The sequence below is a fragment of the Lampetra fluviatilis genome, chromosome 12 (assembly GCF_964198595.1).
Source record: "Lampetra fluviatilis chromosome 12, kcLamFluv1.1, whole genome shotgun sequence".
Classification (NCBI taxonomy): domain Eukaryota; kingdom Metazoa; phylum Chordata; class Hyperoartia; order Petromyzontiformes; family Petromyzontidae; genus Lampetra; species Lampetra fluviatilis.
Window position 1 is genome coordinate 4,667,524 of NC_136286.1, and position 19,823 is coordinate 4,687,346.

At 41.3% G+C, this 19,823-nt stretch overlaps 1 protein-coding gene across 8 annotated transcripts in view; it reads left to right on the forward strand.

Annotated features, from left to right (window-relative positions):
- The window catches only part of LOC144935073 (putative JmjC domain-containing histone demethylation protein 2C), a 131,371-nt gene that overhangs the window by 86,193 nt on the left and 25,355 nt on the right, over positions 1-19,823 (forward strand). For 7 of the 8 annotated variants that reach the window (XM_078861421.1, XM_078861425.1, XM_078861424.1 and 4 more), the window contains one exon: positions 11,264-11,377. In XM_078861421.1, coding sequence (XP_078717547.1) covers positions 11,264-11,377 — 114 coding nt within the window. Of the gene's footprint in view, positions 1-2,280; positions 2,395-11,263; positions 11,378-19,823 lie in introns of those variants that run through there. The other variant, XM_078861428.1, reaches the window with a different exon arrangement.

The following is a 19,823-nucleotide window of genomic DNA, read 5'->3' on the forward strand; positions in this document are numbered from 1 at the left end:
GGTTGCTGCATGTGGTGACTCACTTTGACTGAAAGGGCAACAGAGCTTCTTTGAAAAGCATCTCAAATACAATGTCATATTTGATGTCACATGATAGATGATAGATATACAGAACGTCACCGTATAATATCTAAAGTACATTCAAAGACATTTTTTTTTTACCTGGGATCTGAATCAACAAACAAAGCCCGATATAATTAAATCTCGCAATTTAAGGGGACGGAACCTGGTTAATACTCTGCTACCCTGTTTAACACGTAGGCTTTCGCGACCAATATCATCCATAATAGAGGTTTTTGGGTTAGATCGCGTAAATATATAAATGTGTCGTTAAAACCCGCCACCACCCGACACATCAAACTAGTAAGGGTTGTCACTTAAACAGAACGTGGCCAATTCGTCACCAGTACAGCACACCGGTGTATTGGAGAGCCAAGCCACAACATTTACGATTGTCGGGTGGTGGCGGGTTTTAACGACACATTTTTATTTATGCGATCTAACCCAAAAAACTCTTACTCTGCTACCCTGTTTGTCTAGGTTTACCATGTTGGCGAGATGTTAACTACCTCGCGTGGTATGCAGGAGGTCGTGGGTTTGATTCTGACCCTGATGCCTGTATATGTGGAGTTTTCATCTTCTCCCTGTGGAGTTTTCTCCGGGTCCTCCGGTTTATCTCTTCATGTTTAGTAACATGCATTTCAGAGTATTTGGCTGCTAAAAAAAATCCACTTGATAAGCCGCTTCGTTAAGATATCATTTCTGTCCAGGTCGCTTCTGAAAAAGAGCTATTTAGCTCAGTGGGCCTTACCTGTTAAAATAAAAAAATGTTTACTCTAGATTTGAAGTTTTCATGACTGCAGGGATCCATACTCTTTGGTTCTTTCGGTAAAGTCTCTTACCTTTATAACCTCTTGTCACAGCAGCCCTTTTGCCCACTTCAGCAATTGTTTCTGATGACGGACGCTTGTGTTGCGCCTGAAACGTCGTGATTTAATTTATTTTATACCTGCGTGAACCAAAGAGTAAAAAATGTTTTTAGTTTAGACCACCATGTTCTGCTCGGTGTTGTAGGCGTGGGGCTACGTGATGGCCAGGAGATGGTTGTTGCTGAGTGCCAGGCCCTCGTGTGCTGCATGGGTTGTTCTGGCTACCAAGGTGTCTTCCCACGTGTACGCTTATATGTGTCGTAATTGTTGCTTATCAAAGAACCCACTGCAAGACTCTCCAGAAAAATACAGAACAGTAATTCACTGAAGTAGGGGTTTCCTGGGTACATGTATCTGATTTCAGTGTTATTATTATGTATCACTTCTGGCTCATGGTTCGTTATTTCTCAATAAGTCATAAGTACTGTATCAGCTAAACGAAAATGTTGTATGGTGTACTGTAGAGTAGAAATACATTTATTATATTTTTAGCATTGAAGTAATAAACACTGTACACGACTCTAGTTTTATTTTAATACAATATTGCCAATTAATAATTTCAGCACAAGCGTGATGACATCAAGTTCAAAGATTAAATGTTCCACTTTTGTTTTCATCACTGCAAACCGCCCCCCACCCCCACCACATCAGTACGGACCCTGAACAACATTCAAACAACACATGGCCAGACCATGAGTCTCACGAAGTAACCCAGTAACAACGTTTACGACATGACCTGCATTTTAGTCATGCCTGGACGTGTGTGCTGGGTGTGTGTGTGCTGGGTGTGTGTGTGTGCGTGGGTTTCAGTGAACAGCAGCAGTCACCACCACCAAAACCCACATTGCCAAGTGCATTTAGGCGTGTGTCTGTCTGTCTGTGCGTGAGTTACAAGCCACAGAGAACCCGCCCACCCAGAGCGAGTTGCTTGCCAAGAGCCGTAAGCAGTCTGCCCAGAGACCCCGAGCGAGATGGAAGCTATTTTTAGGGCAGGACCCAGAGGTCTCCTCCTCCTCCTCTCTCCCCGCAAAGTCGCAGGCATCACAAGCCGAGGATAGAACGCAGTGTCCACACACAAACCACGTTGCACCACCGGATCTCGCTTAACTCCTACGTCTATTGTATTCTATCGTCGGAGATAGGTTACGTGAAAGTGTGGGTCGTTTCGTTACAAACCCATGGTCGCGTTTGTTGATGGCAAGATAGATAATGGAGATGTGGCTTCGTCGCTCTTTCTTGGCTGTTAACAACTGCCACGGGCAGGGTAATGTATAAGAACAACTGCGTGGTGGTGGTGGGGAATTCCAGCCAGCAATAAATAGGGCATTTGTATCCCTGGCTTTAGTAGGACAATCATAAAGGGGGCTCGTGTATTGTGTGTTGTGATAAAAAGGCTGAATCATTGCTCCACAAGGACACCCTTTTTATTCATCTTTACTCATCTCTGGGCTACTGCTGTCATTTGGTAAGTGGACACTTTTGTTCTAACCATACTTGTGGTGTCAACTGCGTTGTCATTTTTTTGTATTTACACACACAACACGATGCTCGGTGTGTATAATAATATACTTCAACTTTGCGTTTTTAGTGTGGTGCCGGATACAGCGAATAGCAGACACGTCTCTAACACGTTGTGGGGTGTGCTGGTTATCCATACTCGTGTGTGTGTGTGTTTAGATTCTATATACTATAAGCATGTGTAGGAACATCTTATAGAATACTGCACAGTCTACACTACCTTGTAAGGTTATAGTGTTGTGTATGAAGAACGTGTACTGCCAAGTAGATCTGATGTGGTTGCGTGCTGAATCATTGGAACACGAGGGTGTACCGAAGCATGCCACGCCACGTATGTCATATACTCTGCAGCACAAGTTGTGCTTTGTGTAACACACAATACTCTTAACTGTTATGTTTATAATACAATAGTGTATACCGCATCGCCTAAGTCATTGTACAATCTATGCTAAGATTGACTGAACAGACATACAGAATGCTGCAGTGTATCGCAAGGATGATTGAAAACCAGAGGCAACGACTGAGAATAGTTGCGTTGACGACTGTAAATGTTTGACAAATCGAACGATGTCTGGGGCAATGCAGCAACACCACTGCATCATTAGCAACATTAAATTCAACGTTTTTATCTGTATTGACTGCTTCCTAAAATGCGCCCTTTGAATGGTGTTGTTCTGACAAAGGCTGCGTCGGTAACACAATTTAATTGTCACTTTTACAATTTTAGATTGTCCATTATTGAGCAAAATGTTTATGTACCAGCGACTCGGTAGAGGGTCACGTATGCCCGAATTGATCGGATGTGTTGGTTGTGGGAAACAAGACATTGATTGGTACCGTACATCTATTTCTTTCGGGAGAATACAATCGTGAGATACATAGAGTTTTAACGCAAGATGATGGGTAAACAAGGAGGGGTTTGTAGTAAAATCGTCTAGCATTCTATGTACAGTCCTGTAACCACATTGGTGGAGTGGTGGGTGTAGTGGTTAGCGCATTGCGCCATGTGAACCCGGTGACCCGAATTGCAGTGTTCATCTCGATCAGCCCCCAGACCTCACCCCTAGCCCACACCCAACCAGCGTGGTGAAGTATGGTCGAACAATCGACGATACAGAGCGGGGGAAAACCTCCATCGGAGCAGTTGATTCACAAATGGCTGAAATGTATAACATTTTATTTATGATACAGTACTGGAAACACCCATTGCCTAACCTCCCTCCATTGGAGTGCGTCATTGGACCCTGGTGGTATTTTTTGCGAGAAAATGTCTCGCTTGACACGGCTCATATTGAATAAGTAAACATTTGTGACTTTTAGTTGGAGAAATTGCATGCGTGGCACTCCGGTGCCACCCAGAAAAACACAAAGCCACAAAGCCATAATAGTTCTTGGCCGGGGCACGGTTTGGAAATTACAAGAAACTACTACTGTGCTGTATGATAGAACTCAATGATAATTATCAGACTCGTTGTGGAGAATATAAATGACAAACTAGATAATCGGACAATGTATCTAATTCGTATGTCCATCTCTCCACGTAAAAGTACTGCATTTCTTAAGTTAGATGACCCATCGGCTTACCGGCCTTTCTGGGAGTGCATCATTTCAGCAGTATTGATTCTAGGACAAGCAAACTCCGGATGGGTTTCGACACAGCGTGTCTCATCAGCAGTCAGGCTTTGCCTTGAATCAATTTTGGTGAACTGATAGACGTGATAGGCGAGGATCTTCTCAATGTATATAGAGTCCTGTGCTGGAATTGTATAAGCGTAATGCAGTCCGGTATTATATTATTGATCAAATGTTTCACAGGAGTCTCATTGTTACTACTCTTTGCTCAAATGAGTGCGCTATAGTGCTTGTAGTTGGGTAATATCCTCATACATTTGGTCTAATTTATCATCCCTTGTTGGGGCATACACAATAACCCTTGAATGGCCTTAATGGAGCAGTGGAATGACCATGGCTAAATGATTCACTCTTTACTCAAGTATTTTTATATGCAGCATATACAGCTTACATTACCGTAGTTAATGTAGTAAACTGGATACTCTTGCTAATTAGGATATTACTGTAAATGTGTATTCTGAAACAGTTTAATACTCTCCAGTAATACATTCTTTGTTGTGATTGTATTCATATATGGTTTAGAGTCGGCCAGCCAGACTTGCCTTGGGGTGTGTCCTCAAAGCAGGATGTTATCTGTTTTTATAATGTTTAAAGGGGCTGTTTTGTGTCCTTGGCATGGTTAATCTTTAATGCGAGTCACAGGGTAGCATGTGAGTAAATCTGTAGCTCTTGTTTGATTGTGTACAATGTAACCCACGGGATGAGTCTTGCTGATTGCTAGTTTGCTTGTTAGGAATCTCTGATTCTTGTGCAATGTTTATGGGTGTTTAACTTTTCGAGGCACCTCATCCAAATGGTGGATTGTGACAAAGGACTTTAACAAACGTGGCACAATGTGCACATGTTATTCTGATAGAAACTACATAAAGTACATGTACGCACTGCACACGTCTAGGAGAGTTTGTCGTAAAATTGTCAGCGAATAACTTCAAAGTACTTATTTCCCACTGGTTATATAAAAACAAAAACCTTATCCAGTGCTTTCAGGTAAATATCTTTACAGGGTGGAAGTATCCCAACGTGCTGTGACGCAGTGCAGCTGTGTTGTGACCCCTCTGAATGCAATCTTTCGATCTACAAACTCAAGAAATGGCACTGTTATCGTGGCGCTGTGATCTGCGGCGTTAAAAAAAAAATATTGCGCCATGCAGGGCTGGGGGGGGGCTCGCTTTACTAACGCCACGTGTTCAGCAACATTTCGTCTCCGAAAACTACCGTACATGCTTGTGCACAAGCATGGGGGGGCCAAGAGAATTTGTGGTTTTGTGTGTGACTAAATCTAAACAGATACATCCCCTCTCAGCGTTAACATTCTGTTCTCTTTTTGATGTTTAGGAAGATGCTGACCCCCCCCCCACCAGTTTTTGAGAGCAAGTATTGCTGTGTTCTGTATAGTGCTCACAAGCCTGTCTACGGTATTTTCACGCATTACTGGATGTATACAAACACAGTACTGTATCGATATTCGTTATATCAACGCAGTGCAGCAACGGGCCCTGTACTTGGCCAAGAGTGTTGCAAGTATTTAAGTGAAAGCGCAATAGAATTCCGAGTTTTATTTTGTTTTTACGCAAAACACACTGCATTAGTAGTATCACGTGATCTCTCATGCCAGCGTCTGTGAATTCGCATACAATGAATGGCTTGTCTCGTACAGAAGACAGACATTTTGCCAAAACATGTTCACATTCCCCGTGTGTGACTCAACTTTCCAAGCAAATGAAGCCCTCCAGCCTCATAGGGGAGGGTGGTGTAGGGGTGACTTGTGTGGTGTGTGTGTGTGAAAGGCATGGGGAGTAGGGCACTTTTGCACGGTCTTCCTTTAAGCGATTTAGATTTAAGTAAATGAGTAGAATTCCCTGAAGTTAAGAGAAAAAACCCACCGTTGAGTTCGTAACAATCGGTCTTAGGATGTTGCCACGCAGGATTTGGTTCTTTGTTAAACGATGTTTTCTGCGACAGTGAGTCGTAATTCAACATCCACATCGTGTGACCGCAAGTGTGGCATGGAAAAATTATCAGATAAACAAAAACACACATCAGTGATTACAGCATCGGAAGTCAGAAATGGGTTTACGTTTTAAAAATTGACTACTGTGCTGTTGTGTTCGACTGATGTTTGTCCAGACAGACTGTACTTTTAGATGGTCTCCAGTAAATAAACATGAAATACATCAAATGTTATGGCACTCATGTGCAGTACACAAATGTACCGTTAATACAACACTACATGGTGTTAATTGCAAACCGTACCCTTCGTTGGTTTACGTTGGTGCATTGTTCTTCGTTAGAACTGTTGTACAGTGGGAAACATTTAACCTAATTGCGTCTTGTTTACCCGCTGAGAATGAATTGTAATAGGGGCCCTGTTTATCTCCCAGGGAGCTTGATGCAGTCAGTGGTCCTGACGCCATCCCCCCACCCTTAGCAGGTGTTGACATGGTTGCTTTGTTACACGCACTGAATGCACAATCATGCAGGGCTTCAGTTTGACCAAATCGCTGTTGCATTTGCCATAGCTGTTTCATATTCACTTGCTACCCGTGTAGCTAATTATTAAAATCCGGGGCACGGTAATAGTTTGCTTGTATGCAGTATTTGAATGGGGATGTGGAAAAACCCCCTCGAGGGATGTTAGTTCCTTTTTACAGTACGCGTGCCAAGGGCATTCAAATGTTGATTTGTATTCACTGCGTTTCCTCTAATATCTCTCCTTTGTTTATGTGTTTTAAATTACGCGAGCTATATTACTGTACACGTGTAGGTTGCTCTCTTAAGCTGAACACAGCGCTTCAAATGCTGGACAGCAAAGGCTTTACCGGGATGAAGAAACTGCGGTCAAGATAATCCCCATGAACGCTTATTCAGTCACTCCCACAACACATTCTGTTGCCATGTTTTACCCGCATGGTAACGACGCATGTCAGATGCCCCAAATAGTGTATCGTTCAGTGACCGCTCTTCGTTTTTCCTCCTCGGAAATCGTGTTGTTGGTGGGGTTTTGGTCCAAAGCCAATGAAATTGTCACGGCTCTCTCCTCTCTGGCTGCTCTCTCGCCATCTCTCTGCTGCTCGGGTCTCTTTCGAGTTTGATGTGGCAGTGGCTGGCCGAAAAAAACGTGTCTGATAAACAGTTCTGGGAAACTCCACGGGGGTTGGGGGAAGAGGTCAGAGGAAAGATTGTGTCCATGAAATGGAGGTCTATAATTGCGTGCACATGTGCCAGAGAGAGGGGGGGTGAGTGAGAGAGCGAGAGAGAGAAGAGAAAAGAGGGGTAGGAAAATGGAGATAAAGGAGGCGAATCTTAATATAGTGGCCACATTGTTGTTACAGCACAGACGTTTGATGCGCATCTGTAACTTTGAGTTTAAATAGCGATTCACATCTTATGATGATTTTTGTAAATCGCCCATCATTCGTTGACTGGGTATGTCATCAAAATCTGTTCCAGGGTTACCGTCAAATGATGTTTGAGCGAGGATGGTGCTTATTATGAACGGTGATGCATCTGGGGTATGTGATACACAGTGTGTACAGGATTTTAAGTGGTGTAGGCGTTGTCTCGTCAGTGTGCATAACACAGTTGCTAAGGGTGTTGTGCGATATTGGACATTAACAGTGCATTAACCAGAGATGTAGATAATCATGCGTTAAATCACGAAATGGCTCTTTTTTTTGGTTTGTTACTTGGGGATCGTTATGTGTCGGCCAGATTAGGACACTCATTCGGATGGAAATGACTCGTCGGTCTTGATAAGGGGGGGAAATGCTCATTCAGTATCACGGTGTCGGACGCACTGGGATGGTTAATGGTGCATTTATAGTTTTGTGTATCAAATGATTCTTATTCCATAAAATAAGCCAGATAATTTTTGATTTAAGGCTTTCGTGACTGTAGGGATTCATATTCTTGGTTCTTTCGGTAAAGTCATGTGACTTTACCGAAAGAACCAAGAAAATATGAAGCCAGATAACGTTAACATTTCTGCACACAGGATATATGTCATGGGGAGTACACTTAAACAATACACGGGATGTGTATTATTTGTGGAACCGTACAACTGTAAGAGATTAGGTAAACCATTGGGGAAGTTTAAAGCCAAGGTTTTGCGAGACAGTGACACAAAATGTAAGTGAGTAAAGGGCAGTTTTGTGGTGGAGGAAGGGAACGATGTATGATTCTCATCACGTATGTGTAGCCAGCCACCGAGGCTTTGCTTCTGGTTTCTGACTTTTGGAGGAAAGGAAATGGCACATTATGGCAGAATACATGTGGTCCACATACAGTATAGTACAATCTTGATAAAATAATGGAGCTAACCTTTGATTTTGTCTTTTTCTTCTTTAGGATGGATATTCCGGAAACCATAAACACAGTGTATTTATACCGTGGTGGTTTTATACTGTAGCGTCAGTGAGCTGCCGGATAATGTTGCCTTGCTTGACAATTTAAAACTATTTTGTGTTAGCAATAATATAGTAATTGTGTCAAACTTCTACACACTAAACATCGTGTTTTTTATATTGCACAATACTTGGTAGTGTTGTGTAAATGAAATCACTGTACTACAGTATACGTATAACCATATTGCGATATAAATTACAGCTCTTTATTATATCAAAGAGGTATGAAGGACTCTCCACACCATGTTAGTCTCATGTGGTTGTTTTGACCATACGTCACCAGACTTGTCGGTGTGGGTTGGTGAAGGGGTATAACTTTCCACTGATGTTGGCCATGTCCAATAATTGAACTCAGGTTGCCGAATTCATAGTAGAGTTCACTCACCGCAGAGCCACCACTCATAAATATCACAGTGAAGGAGCTGGTTTTTACGTACTTGTATTAGAGTGCAATGCTGCATTTCGATTTGTTTAAAGAACCAGCAAAATCCATTAGGCATATTCACTTAATGCAACCCTGCAGTGATGACTCAGGATATATCAGTGGCTATGTAGTGGCAATTGTGAACAAGTAGAGCTTGACTCATGGTCATTTATAATGCAAATGCATGAATTATTTCTTGAGGAAGATAACCATATCTCTTTTTAGACAATACATGTTTTGTTTTAGCACAATTTGGTAAATGTGGCTGTTGGTGGTTGGGAGTGCTGAGCACTAAGTAGTTTTTCTATACTCTGAAAAGAGAAAACTGGTTTCTGAAAGATGGATGTCTGCCACTGTGCCGTTCCCACAGAACGCCGGAAACATTTTCACTGCTACTCCATCTTTGGGTGCATTATCTAACCATATTGGCTTCGTAATAGTGCAAAAAGGAGCGCTTGTGAATGATGCAACCACGAACGCCACACATGCTTTTCTGACTGCAGGAAGGATATTGTGAAGGATTTGTTTTTTCAGTTGTTGCTTCATAGCACCTGCTTTACGAAACCAGTATGATTCTCGTGTTTACAAGAAAACGAATGTTAAAAAAGTGAATCCTCGTTTAACACGATAGATGTGTTCCTGAAAAGTGGCACGTTAAGTGAAAACAATTCCCTTGGAAATAATGTAACAATAAAGTTAGGCGATATACGATGTACGCACACACAGTAAGGTGGCGGGACAAAAAACCGAGGGTACGTGACCGCGTGACTGTATCATTACGCGTACTGTAGCATACCACTTCGCCGTACAGGTCAAGAAAGTACGTCACCGACCACTCAGAAACCGCGTTATAACGGTGCACGTTCCGCGTTGCGCAACAACTGTACCCTCATGGAACAACCACGTTGTACAGTCCCTCCAGAAAAACGCGGAGTTTTTTGGTGATTGTTGCGGGCAAAAATCGTTGATTATGCGGCACGTTTTCTTAAAAAATGCGATGGAATATGCGGGATATTTATGCAATTTTATGCGATTAAATTGCGGGAACTTGCAAAAATTGCGGGAACTTGCAAAAACTGCGGTTTGATGAAAAAGAGAAAAAAAAGTGATTCCCCCAACACCCTATTCACTAGGCTACTACTTTAATGTAAAGAGTCATTTCTTATTACTTCCTATGATAAGCAAGCATACTACATCACAGAAAGTGCTGGGAATATTTAAGTTCTCATCTTGTTTTATTTCAGACCTTAACAAACAGATGGCTCAAACTTACAAAACATTGAGTCGAACAAGTTCTGTAGCTTTACAAAATGAATATGCTACAACTTCTGTAAAAATGAATAAATAAAATATTAAAAAATAAAATGTGTGCTTCCTGTTTTACAGAGGTAGCTATGCAAAATAATTTGCCCCCACTGTCATGTAACACACTGGGGAACTGCTTTGCGCGGTCTTTTGCGCTTATGTTTGTTGGCAAATGAGAAAGATTTGCGGGCTTCATCATAGTTTCATTGGCATCGCGGGTTTGCAGCTTTTCAATGATGTCGCGTAATGAGTGACGTCACTTCATAACGTTCCCATGGCAACAGGGGAAATGGCTGCGCTTGTGTGAAGTAAACGCAACATTTTTCAACTTTCTGCTAAGATATATGTGACTTTTTGCAACGAAAATGCGGGGATTATGAAATCATGCAAGCCCGCATATTTTGCGCGCGGAAATCTGCAATTTATGCGGCGAAAGTGCGGCGTATTTGAAAAAACGCGGCCCCCGCATAAATATGCGGACTTTGGCTGATTTTGCGTGAAATCTTGCGATCGTATAATCGCGTTTTTCTGGAGGGACTGGTTGTAGCGAAAACGTGTTGTGTGAACACGTGGTAAAGGAGGACTTCCTTTGTTATTCATAATCTGACATCAAGGCCCTTTATATGGGTTTTGGTTGATAGTGTTGTGTTTTAGGACTGTATTGCAAATGTTCTGTCGATGCTGCACTCATGCAATATTTCATTGTTTCAGATTACGTAAATTAATTGTGGATATATACTGTACAGTACACTATTGTAGTAAAAAAACACTGCAATAACATTGTCACGTAGCGACTACATTACAATCAGCCTTGAGAAATGTGATCCACCGGAGGTGTTTACCCTTTTGTCGTATGCTGAGCCTGTGTGGAATGTGGGTCATACAATTCTCACGTGTTCGTGCATATCTAATCTCATGCAAATCAATAAAAACATTATCATTAACATTAGCGAATGTGATCCGAGTCGTTTAAGGTCAAATGCTGCATCTTTTCACAACCCCATGGAATTTTGCCACCGAAAATAATGAAATGCTTGTCTTTTTATTTGCAGACTTTCAAACCACTTGTGGATAAGGTTGGGCTGAAAGGCGTGATCCCGTTGGAGTTTTTCAGCGATCACACCCGAGCCTTCATTGAAAACGAGGAGTCAATCAGGCCATTTTCGGTAAATATATCTTGTCAAATGTGTTTTTAAAATGTCAAATTTTTGCCTTTTTATTTCATTGCTGTAGAATGCAACGACGAAACTTTGTGCTCAGCCTTTTTAGTTGACTGCTAGATTACAAGGATTATTCAGCCAAGTGATAGAAATTTTGACATGTGGAATGGCTTTGTTGGTTATGCCCGTGTCACTGTCACAATCTAAACCTGAGGTTGTTTTTCTTGACGTATCATTCTACAGTAATTACGTTTTAAACGTTATTTCATTCATCAAGTACGTCGCCAAAATGTTACTAACTTGCACAATGATAAAATATATACGGTATATTAAAGCGTCATACAATGTCAGAATGCGTTTTTTGTTTGAAAATGCGAGCGAGCTATGTTGGATTCTTGAAAAGCCTTGTCTCTATGGAACTGACATATTACTACACTGTATTTAAAGGCTTTTTGGCTGTGAATAGGGTGTTTTTTTTGTGACAAGCTAAATATGAGCTGTGACATTTACTTGCCACAACTGCATGATTGCTGCCAGGCCATCTCACACTGGCAATGCTTGGGAAATGCATTCCTGTCCAATTATTACTTACCAAGAATAAAGCTAAAATTCAAATATTTCATATCTCCATGGTGAATGTGGGGATGTGATGGAATACTACAGTTATATTACAATGGTTTTTACTTTACAAGTCCAATAATGTTGAATATCTTCTCCTGTGGTGCAGTACTCTGTTGCACCGTGGTAAAGTACAAGATATTCTTGGTTTTTTTCAGTCAAGTCACGTAGATATAATTTTTTAATACAAATAAAGTGAATACAAATAATAAAAATGTAATAATAATAATAAAACACGAATGTAGACTGTAGCCTGGTTATTAAGTTTGATGAGTGTACTGGCAGTCTATAATGTAGACTGTAGCCTGGTTCTTAACCTTGCTGAGTGTACTGGCAGTCTATGCTGTAGACTGTAGCCTGGTTATTAAGTTTGATGAGTGTACTGGCAGTCTATAATGTAGACTGTAGCCTGGTTCTTAACCTCGCTGAGTGTACTGGCAGTCTATAATGTATACTGTAGCCTGGTTTTTAAGCTGGTGAGCGTATAGGCAGTGTATGATGTAGACTGTAGCAATGGTTGTTAAACTGAGTGGCCGTACTGGCAGTCTATAATGTAGACTGTAGCCTGATTCTAACCTGAATAAAATAACATTAAAATAATACAATTGAAATGAAAATAAAAACCACGACGTTTCGATCGCAACACACGCGGTCGTCATCAGGAAAAAGGGGGGGTTAGCCTCTAAAGGCAAACTGTTTTTAAAGGTTTAGAGATGGGCGTAGCCCAAGTGTGTCAGCAGCATGGGCGGGGCAGCTCATGTTAATAATTTATATTTTTCTATCTACGTGACTTTCCCGAAATAAACTGAATATAAATTCCTGCAGTAAAAAGTACAAGATCACAACAGCTTTTACAAAAATCCATAATTTGACGATGTCACCAGAAATCATCTAATATTAATTTGCAGCACATTGTGAACCTCTTCTTGATGAAATATATTGTACTCTTTCTCTATATTATCATTGATGTGTAATAATCACACAGATCTGCAAAACTGTATTGAATGTTTAAAGCTGGGATATCAATTATTTAAGTAATTCATCATGCTACCCGATTATTGGTTCAATTGTTCAACTAATTAAATTGCATATCAATAGTTGTGGGGGGGTATCATCTGATTGGTGGGGCTTGGAAACGGCATTAACATCGTTATCTACATGACTTTACCGAAAGACCCAAAAAATATCTTTAGCTACATCACGCTGGGCTTGTATGGGGTTTCCTGCCTTCAGATAGTAAGGGTGTAAGGGTGGCCGCCATGTTTAAAGGGGCCTGATTAATCGACAAAAAGACAAGTAGTAGATTACAATTTTAGTCTAAATTAACTCATGGCTAAATCACATCGCTTTGGCATTTTTCATGCCGTTCGGTTTGGAACCCAATGAACAATGCATGTGCATTTAATAGGCTGAATTTTATGACGCTTTTGAGCTTTTCCATGAATGTGCGCACGTGTATATAATGGTGCACGTACACTCTAAAGTTATTACATTGTGCAACACATCCAGACATGCGACTTTGTTGGAATGTTTTTCTGATGGAGTCATAATTTCTTGTGTTTAATCAGCCATGCATAGCACGAGTCCTATTTTAAACAAAGTGTTTAGAGTGTAGCTGATAACAAAGATTTGCTGCCTGACAGGTCATGTTTATCATAGGATGCTGGTACAAGGACGAATTTAGTGTCAGGCCTCATTCGAGTCATTTGAGAATGCTAAATATACTAGGAGTGTAAATGTTTCTTCTTGGTGTTGATTTATTTACAAGTACTTGTGGGACGTTGACAATATCTTCTTGGGTGTTTGTGAAACGTTTGATTCCAGTTCAAGTATGTTTTTTGCTTTCAATTATAGTTTGGTAATTCGATACAAAAGATCACTATTGTGCGTGCACCGAACATTGTTTAAAAATTTATCCAAGGTAAAGCTACTTAAATTGCATGGTCTCGTTGTTTGAAATGTATACTATGAATGACTACTGTAATTTATCACTGTAATGTACAGTTTTTATTTTTTTATTTAGCGTTTTCATTATTGGACAGTATCTACCGTATGAAATATTTAATGCTGGCTGCAGAAAGGATGTCAAAAAGCACTTAATGGTTTAGCGAGTGGTGAAAATTCTCTGCCGTCTCTTTTTTTTAAAGGACAGTGCTGATGTGAACATCCTGTGAGACATGTGGATGGGTCGTATTTCAGTGAAACTTTGAACCAGAGTAGGCTGGATGTAGGCCAGATTCCACCCAGAGCTCTGCCATAACAACTGGTATTTAGTATGTCCATGGGGGGAGGCCAGCAAAGCAAATGGACTAGCTAAGGGGCTTGGCACGTCATGTAGTGTGACTATAGTTTGTACGGGTGCTGGGACACTGGCGTTGTACTCGAAACGAAGGGCAGATTTCCAAAAACCTATAAATGATTAAGCTGTGAACAAAAACATAAATACACTGCAGTAATATGATAAATTATTTTCATTTATCCATCAAATACAATGATGTCAAAGTGTCATCTAAGAACACGACTGCAGTGTTTTTTTTACACTTATATTTGAAAGGTTAATATAGTGTAGTGCTACAGAATATGTAAAACGAATACCAAGTTATACATGAATGTCCTTATGTCACTTTGTCAGACAGCCCAGAAAGCATCCAATGCATGTATCTGCATTGTAATATTTACACAATTTTGGTTATGTGCTTACAGATTGTATCTTATTTAAAGTAGAGCACTTGAAGATTGTAACCTTTTTAAATTACAAGATTAAACTTTCTCTAACTGAGCTGCAACAACTTAAAAAAACTGTTTATGAATACAAAAAGTATCGTCAAGCTGAAACAAATGTGCTATATTTGTTTCATTGTAGCTCGACAAACTTTGCTGTCGGAATGTTGTACGTGAAGAATGTTATTGTACTGGGTGACGTTTTGGGCAATGACCCTTCATTGCACATAAAACCGCATTGGCGCTGCTTCTTTTACTAGCCTTTTGCCCGTCCAAGGATGGGTGTATTGCAGTGAATCTGAAACTTGCAAGTGAAAAGCAGACCGCGACGTGATATTCATTGCATCAATTTGTGTGGAATTTGTAAGGCCGTGGTGACACAGACTTATTTAATTTAAAGGTTATAATCCCTTGTTCATCATGACATCCTTTTTACTTCTATGTCTCAATAGCGTTATGGAGATCGCGTGACGTGAGGGGAGGAGGCGCCTCGCCCCCCCATGTGGAGTGACGTCACGCGCTAATTATTATTAATGGGGGGAGGTGTCTATTTGGAAGACGTCACCTGCTCATGATTATTAATGAGGGGGGGGGGTTCTCCATGCGGAGTGACGTCACCCACTCATGATTATTAATGGGGGGGGGGGTCCATGTGGAGGACATAACCTGTTCATGATTGAGGGGGGCTGGTCGACGTGGAGTGATGTCACGTGCGGGACACACAGATATTCTTGGCTCATTGTAGTAAATGTGCTATGAAGGAGGGGGGTTCATTGCCTGAAATGTCACCTAACATTTGGTAGTGTTATTGACGAATGTGAGTGTTTTTGATTGTTAATCGTGCCTGTGCACCACTGCGCCAATGCAGAATCAACAAATAATGTATTTAAATATACTGGAGTTAGTTTAACTTGTTGGGCAGGGCATGCTTGTATCTAGGCATTGCATGTATTGCAAAGTCGATCTGACCCACATGTGGAAGCTGGAACAAATTTAATGCCAGATAACAATGCCTTGGCAGTTATCTAAGAAAATAAGTGTAGCCATGGCCCACGCAAGACAATTTGCATACATTACCACATAACGACAATTGGATGGCCTGCCATTTTCATATTTATAGTTTGTTTAGCTGTGTTTAAAATACCTCGTTTTTGTTTAAACCTTGTAAAGTACTTTATGAAAACGGAAGGCAAAAATAAAAAAAACTGATTGAAATTGTCACCACTACAGTAAGCGATTTGGTGTATTGCGTTCATTCTGTACACCTCTGCGATTATGATGAACTACAGTTCCAATGTATGATGTGATGGAGTGACTTTGAAAAGGAAATCAACTGCTTTGCCACAATCTATTGTTGACATTTGTGAGTGTCATCAGTAAATGCTACACATGTTTGCAGATTGAAAATACTGCCAGTCTGTTAGTATACTGCGGTTAATGATACATTGCACAGGAATTTGACTGGTTTTATGAGGATTATCCAAAGTGGTCACACTGACTCATATTATCTTGAATTGATGCCATTGGAACAACTACAATTTCTCATCATATTATTGAATCGTCACTTTATTAAGAGGCACATGTTAAATACACACAGGTTTCATTACTCTCAGAAAATGGAGCACTGTGTCATTCTGTTTGTACGATCGACAGTACGACAGCGTACAGCACATATTCTCTCTTCATTGTCATCAATGACAGATGGGATGTTTTTAATGAGGCCTTGGCAGCTGTAATTCTTATTTACTGTATCTGGGGATGTTCATACGTTTTAAAGTCCTTAAGCATTTTTTTTCTGCGGCATAAGATGACCATCCTAAGAGTCCTCTGAATGGTGTTGTCGTTTGTAAGATGCACGCTTTATCCCTTAATACTTTATCGCTGCAGTACTCGCTTGTATTTTGAAAATACATTCACATTTGTGTTAGCACTGCGGTTGTGGGTTTCTGTAATAACAAGTGGTGGTCTTGTGAGATTATTTGCAAAGCCAAACAGGATGGGTAGCAGCAGCAGCAACAGAGACGTGTGTTCCTGTTTGTGTTGTTGCCAAATATGACAGCTGTTCGGGAAAGTGGTGTCGGGGAAATACCATGTCTATTTAAAGCCCCCCATCATCTTCCACACAAGAGTTCCATCGTGTGCCGTGTTGCATGTGTGTTATCGTACTTTGATTTTCTTTCTCGGTTATGCAGCCACATTTATGTGACGAGTTGTGGCGATGGGAGAGCCAAAAACTACTGCTTTTTTTCAAATGTTTCATGACGTCGTTTTCGTTTCATTAAACATTAAAGGCGATTTAAAGCATAGGCAAGGACACATTCACGCTGCCCCCCCCCCGATAGTGTTATTGTATGTACTATAGTCATATAGTTACACACTTTAACCGCGTTACAAAAAAAACAACGTTAAATCCCCTCTCGTTGCCCGGCACGGGGTAGAGAGGTCCGTGTGACTCGTGGTCACGAGACCGCTGGCGACTTCACAAACAGTCGGGGACATTGTTACCGCTGCTGTTCACAGCTGCAAACCCACACACAACGGCTTGCGTTTGTTGTGTGTCGTCGTCGTCCCCCGTGTTGGAAGTTGGAGAACATTCTGTGCTGTTTGCTCCTCTTTGCACCACGAATACACGCACTTGAACCCTTGTTTGCATGTGTACATGTACAGCAGCGCCTTTGTCGTTTTACTACTGCTGGATAACGGCTTCCGTTTCGAGGTGGGGGGTTAATCGACGTGCAACTTTGATTACGGTGGTCAGTGAGGGTTGGTGAAGGTGGGGGTGGCATAGGAGGACATAGCATAATAGAATAACAGAATAACATCCGTTCTCCCATACGTTTTGTTCATATGCTTCTGGAATAAGAATGTGTTCTGGCAGTTCGGAACTTTTTGATCTTTATTATTCGATGGCCAAACGAGACAGTAAATGTAAGTGTGCGATAAATAAACTGCATAAATAAATAGCTTTAAGATTAAAATAATATTTTATTGGATGTGTTTAATATGTGTTCTATATTTTGTATTTACATTGTTTGGCCTTCATCCAGCGGTGGATTGATGATGAAAGGGTCTAAATAATGTTTAAGGTGCATGTCTTAAAGTGTGTTTTACATCCTTTTTAATGACTACTGTACTGTTGGCTAATGCCCTTGTGCATCTGCAGTCTTGCCAATGAACAGTTAAACACTCAACAATACAGATTAATACAGTCCTGGCGTTGAGTGTCTCACAATTGGAATTCAAATCGCAAATGGTTGGTGGTGGATTCGGCTCATCATCCCTCTGAGGCTGACACAATAAGTAACACTTTGTAAGTCAAACAGTGGTTGTCATTCGTATAGACTCGCCCCCCGCCAAAGGAATGTGGAATTTTCACAACTGGCTCAGAGCAGTATTAACTGCATCCAATGCAGAATCCGAATCTGTATTTAGGCTGGAGGATCCGATGAGATATTAATCTATTTTTCACAGATGTCCTGCTCTCAAATGGGAAAATCGCTCTTACGATGTCCTGTGAGTTCAGATGGAAACGCGTTTGCAAACATCCAATGTCCCGGAAGGTTCGTGCCAATATGACCTGCTCGTCTCGCCATGTGTTTGTACTGTAGATGTGTGTAATTCTGTGAGCTGTAGAGTCTACATAGAGCTCACAGTGTTCACTCACTATTGGCTATGGTTAGAGATATGGGCCGTTTCTCTTGGCACCATCATTGTCTGTGAATTCAGCCATTCGTTATGCCCTTTGTTTTGCATCCCTTTTTTCTCGTTTCGCAATCTGTAATGCTATGACAGCCAATTTCCTCATGTCTGTCTCTTATTAGTCAAACCGCCATAGGTGGCCCTGCAATGAAAAGTAACGTCACGGCTTTAGAGAAAGGTCTGCAAACACCCCCACCACGCTTCAACCCCACCTAACTCCCGCAAGCAGTAATCTAATTCCTTTCTTTGGCTCTCTACAGATTCTTAGTGATTAATGCACTCATTCTCCCTGTCTAGCCTGTCACGTGTAAAGAAATGACAGCCTGGGTGTAATTCTTTCCACGTCTCTGACCTTCACGGTCAAATGCCTGCAGATCCCTCCAGGCTGCCCTCCTTTTATTGCAGACCTGAAATATGGATGATGGAGTGGCTGGGTCACAGGGGTTCGAGGACTAGGGAGGGAGAACTGGCCGGTGTGTTGTCATCAGAAGACCTCGGGCCCATCACTCACATACAGTGGCTGAGCAAAACAAACCCACCCAACATAACTGGGGGATAATGCATTAAAGTACAGTGCACTTATTTGCATGAACATAGCCAGAGGTGTGTGCAAGTCATCACCCTGGATTTTGCAGCTGAATGGCATGTAAGGTATTCGAGACATGTTGTACAATAACGTACTGAACGGCATTGTGTAGTTATTAAGAAGGTTTGAATCGAGATATTCGAAATCTGACAACGTTATTTTGTAAATGTACATCTGCAACACCAAAGATGTTATAATACACGATGAGTCATACAGCAACACTCAAATAGGGGTTGGGTATCCCTGTTTGTTTTCCGTATGCAACACAGGGTTATATAATGGATAGATATTTGCATTTATATAGTGCTTAAATTCTCACTACGTTACTGCATACATATAGAGCAGTCCATTTACTTTGGTGCTTCAAACTGCATTAGAGAATAGAGTGAAATGGCTATTATCTGAAACTCCTAACTTTCCGTGGAGTCTGGCTGATCTGTGAATCTCTACATTATCCGCAAATTGACCTTTCAGTTATCCATGATTTCACGGAAAAGATGATGATGATGATGGCGATGGCCGGAATATAATGATCGGTCGTCATCGCTGCCGACGTCACTTTTCACTGCTGCCGCGGCCACAACCATCTCGGCGACTGATCATAGATGACAAAGCTAAACATTTTTTATATTAGTTGTCAAGCATTTCCATCACCAGTTCCACATTATACTGCGGAGACTGCCAGCCTGGACGTGGTATTGCACCAAAGGAGGTCAGCAACCACACGGGAGATGAACTTTGTACTCTGCCCACGTCGTGGGATGGATTAGTAAAAATACCTCCGAGGACAAGTATGACTTTGCAAAGCAAATGTTAATTCATTACAAG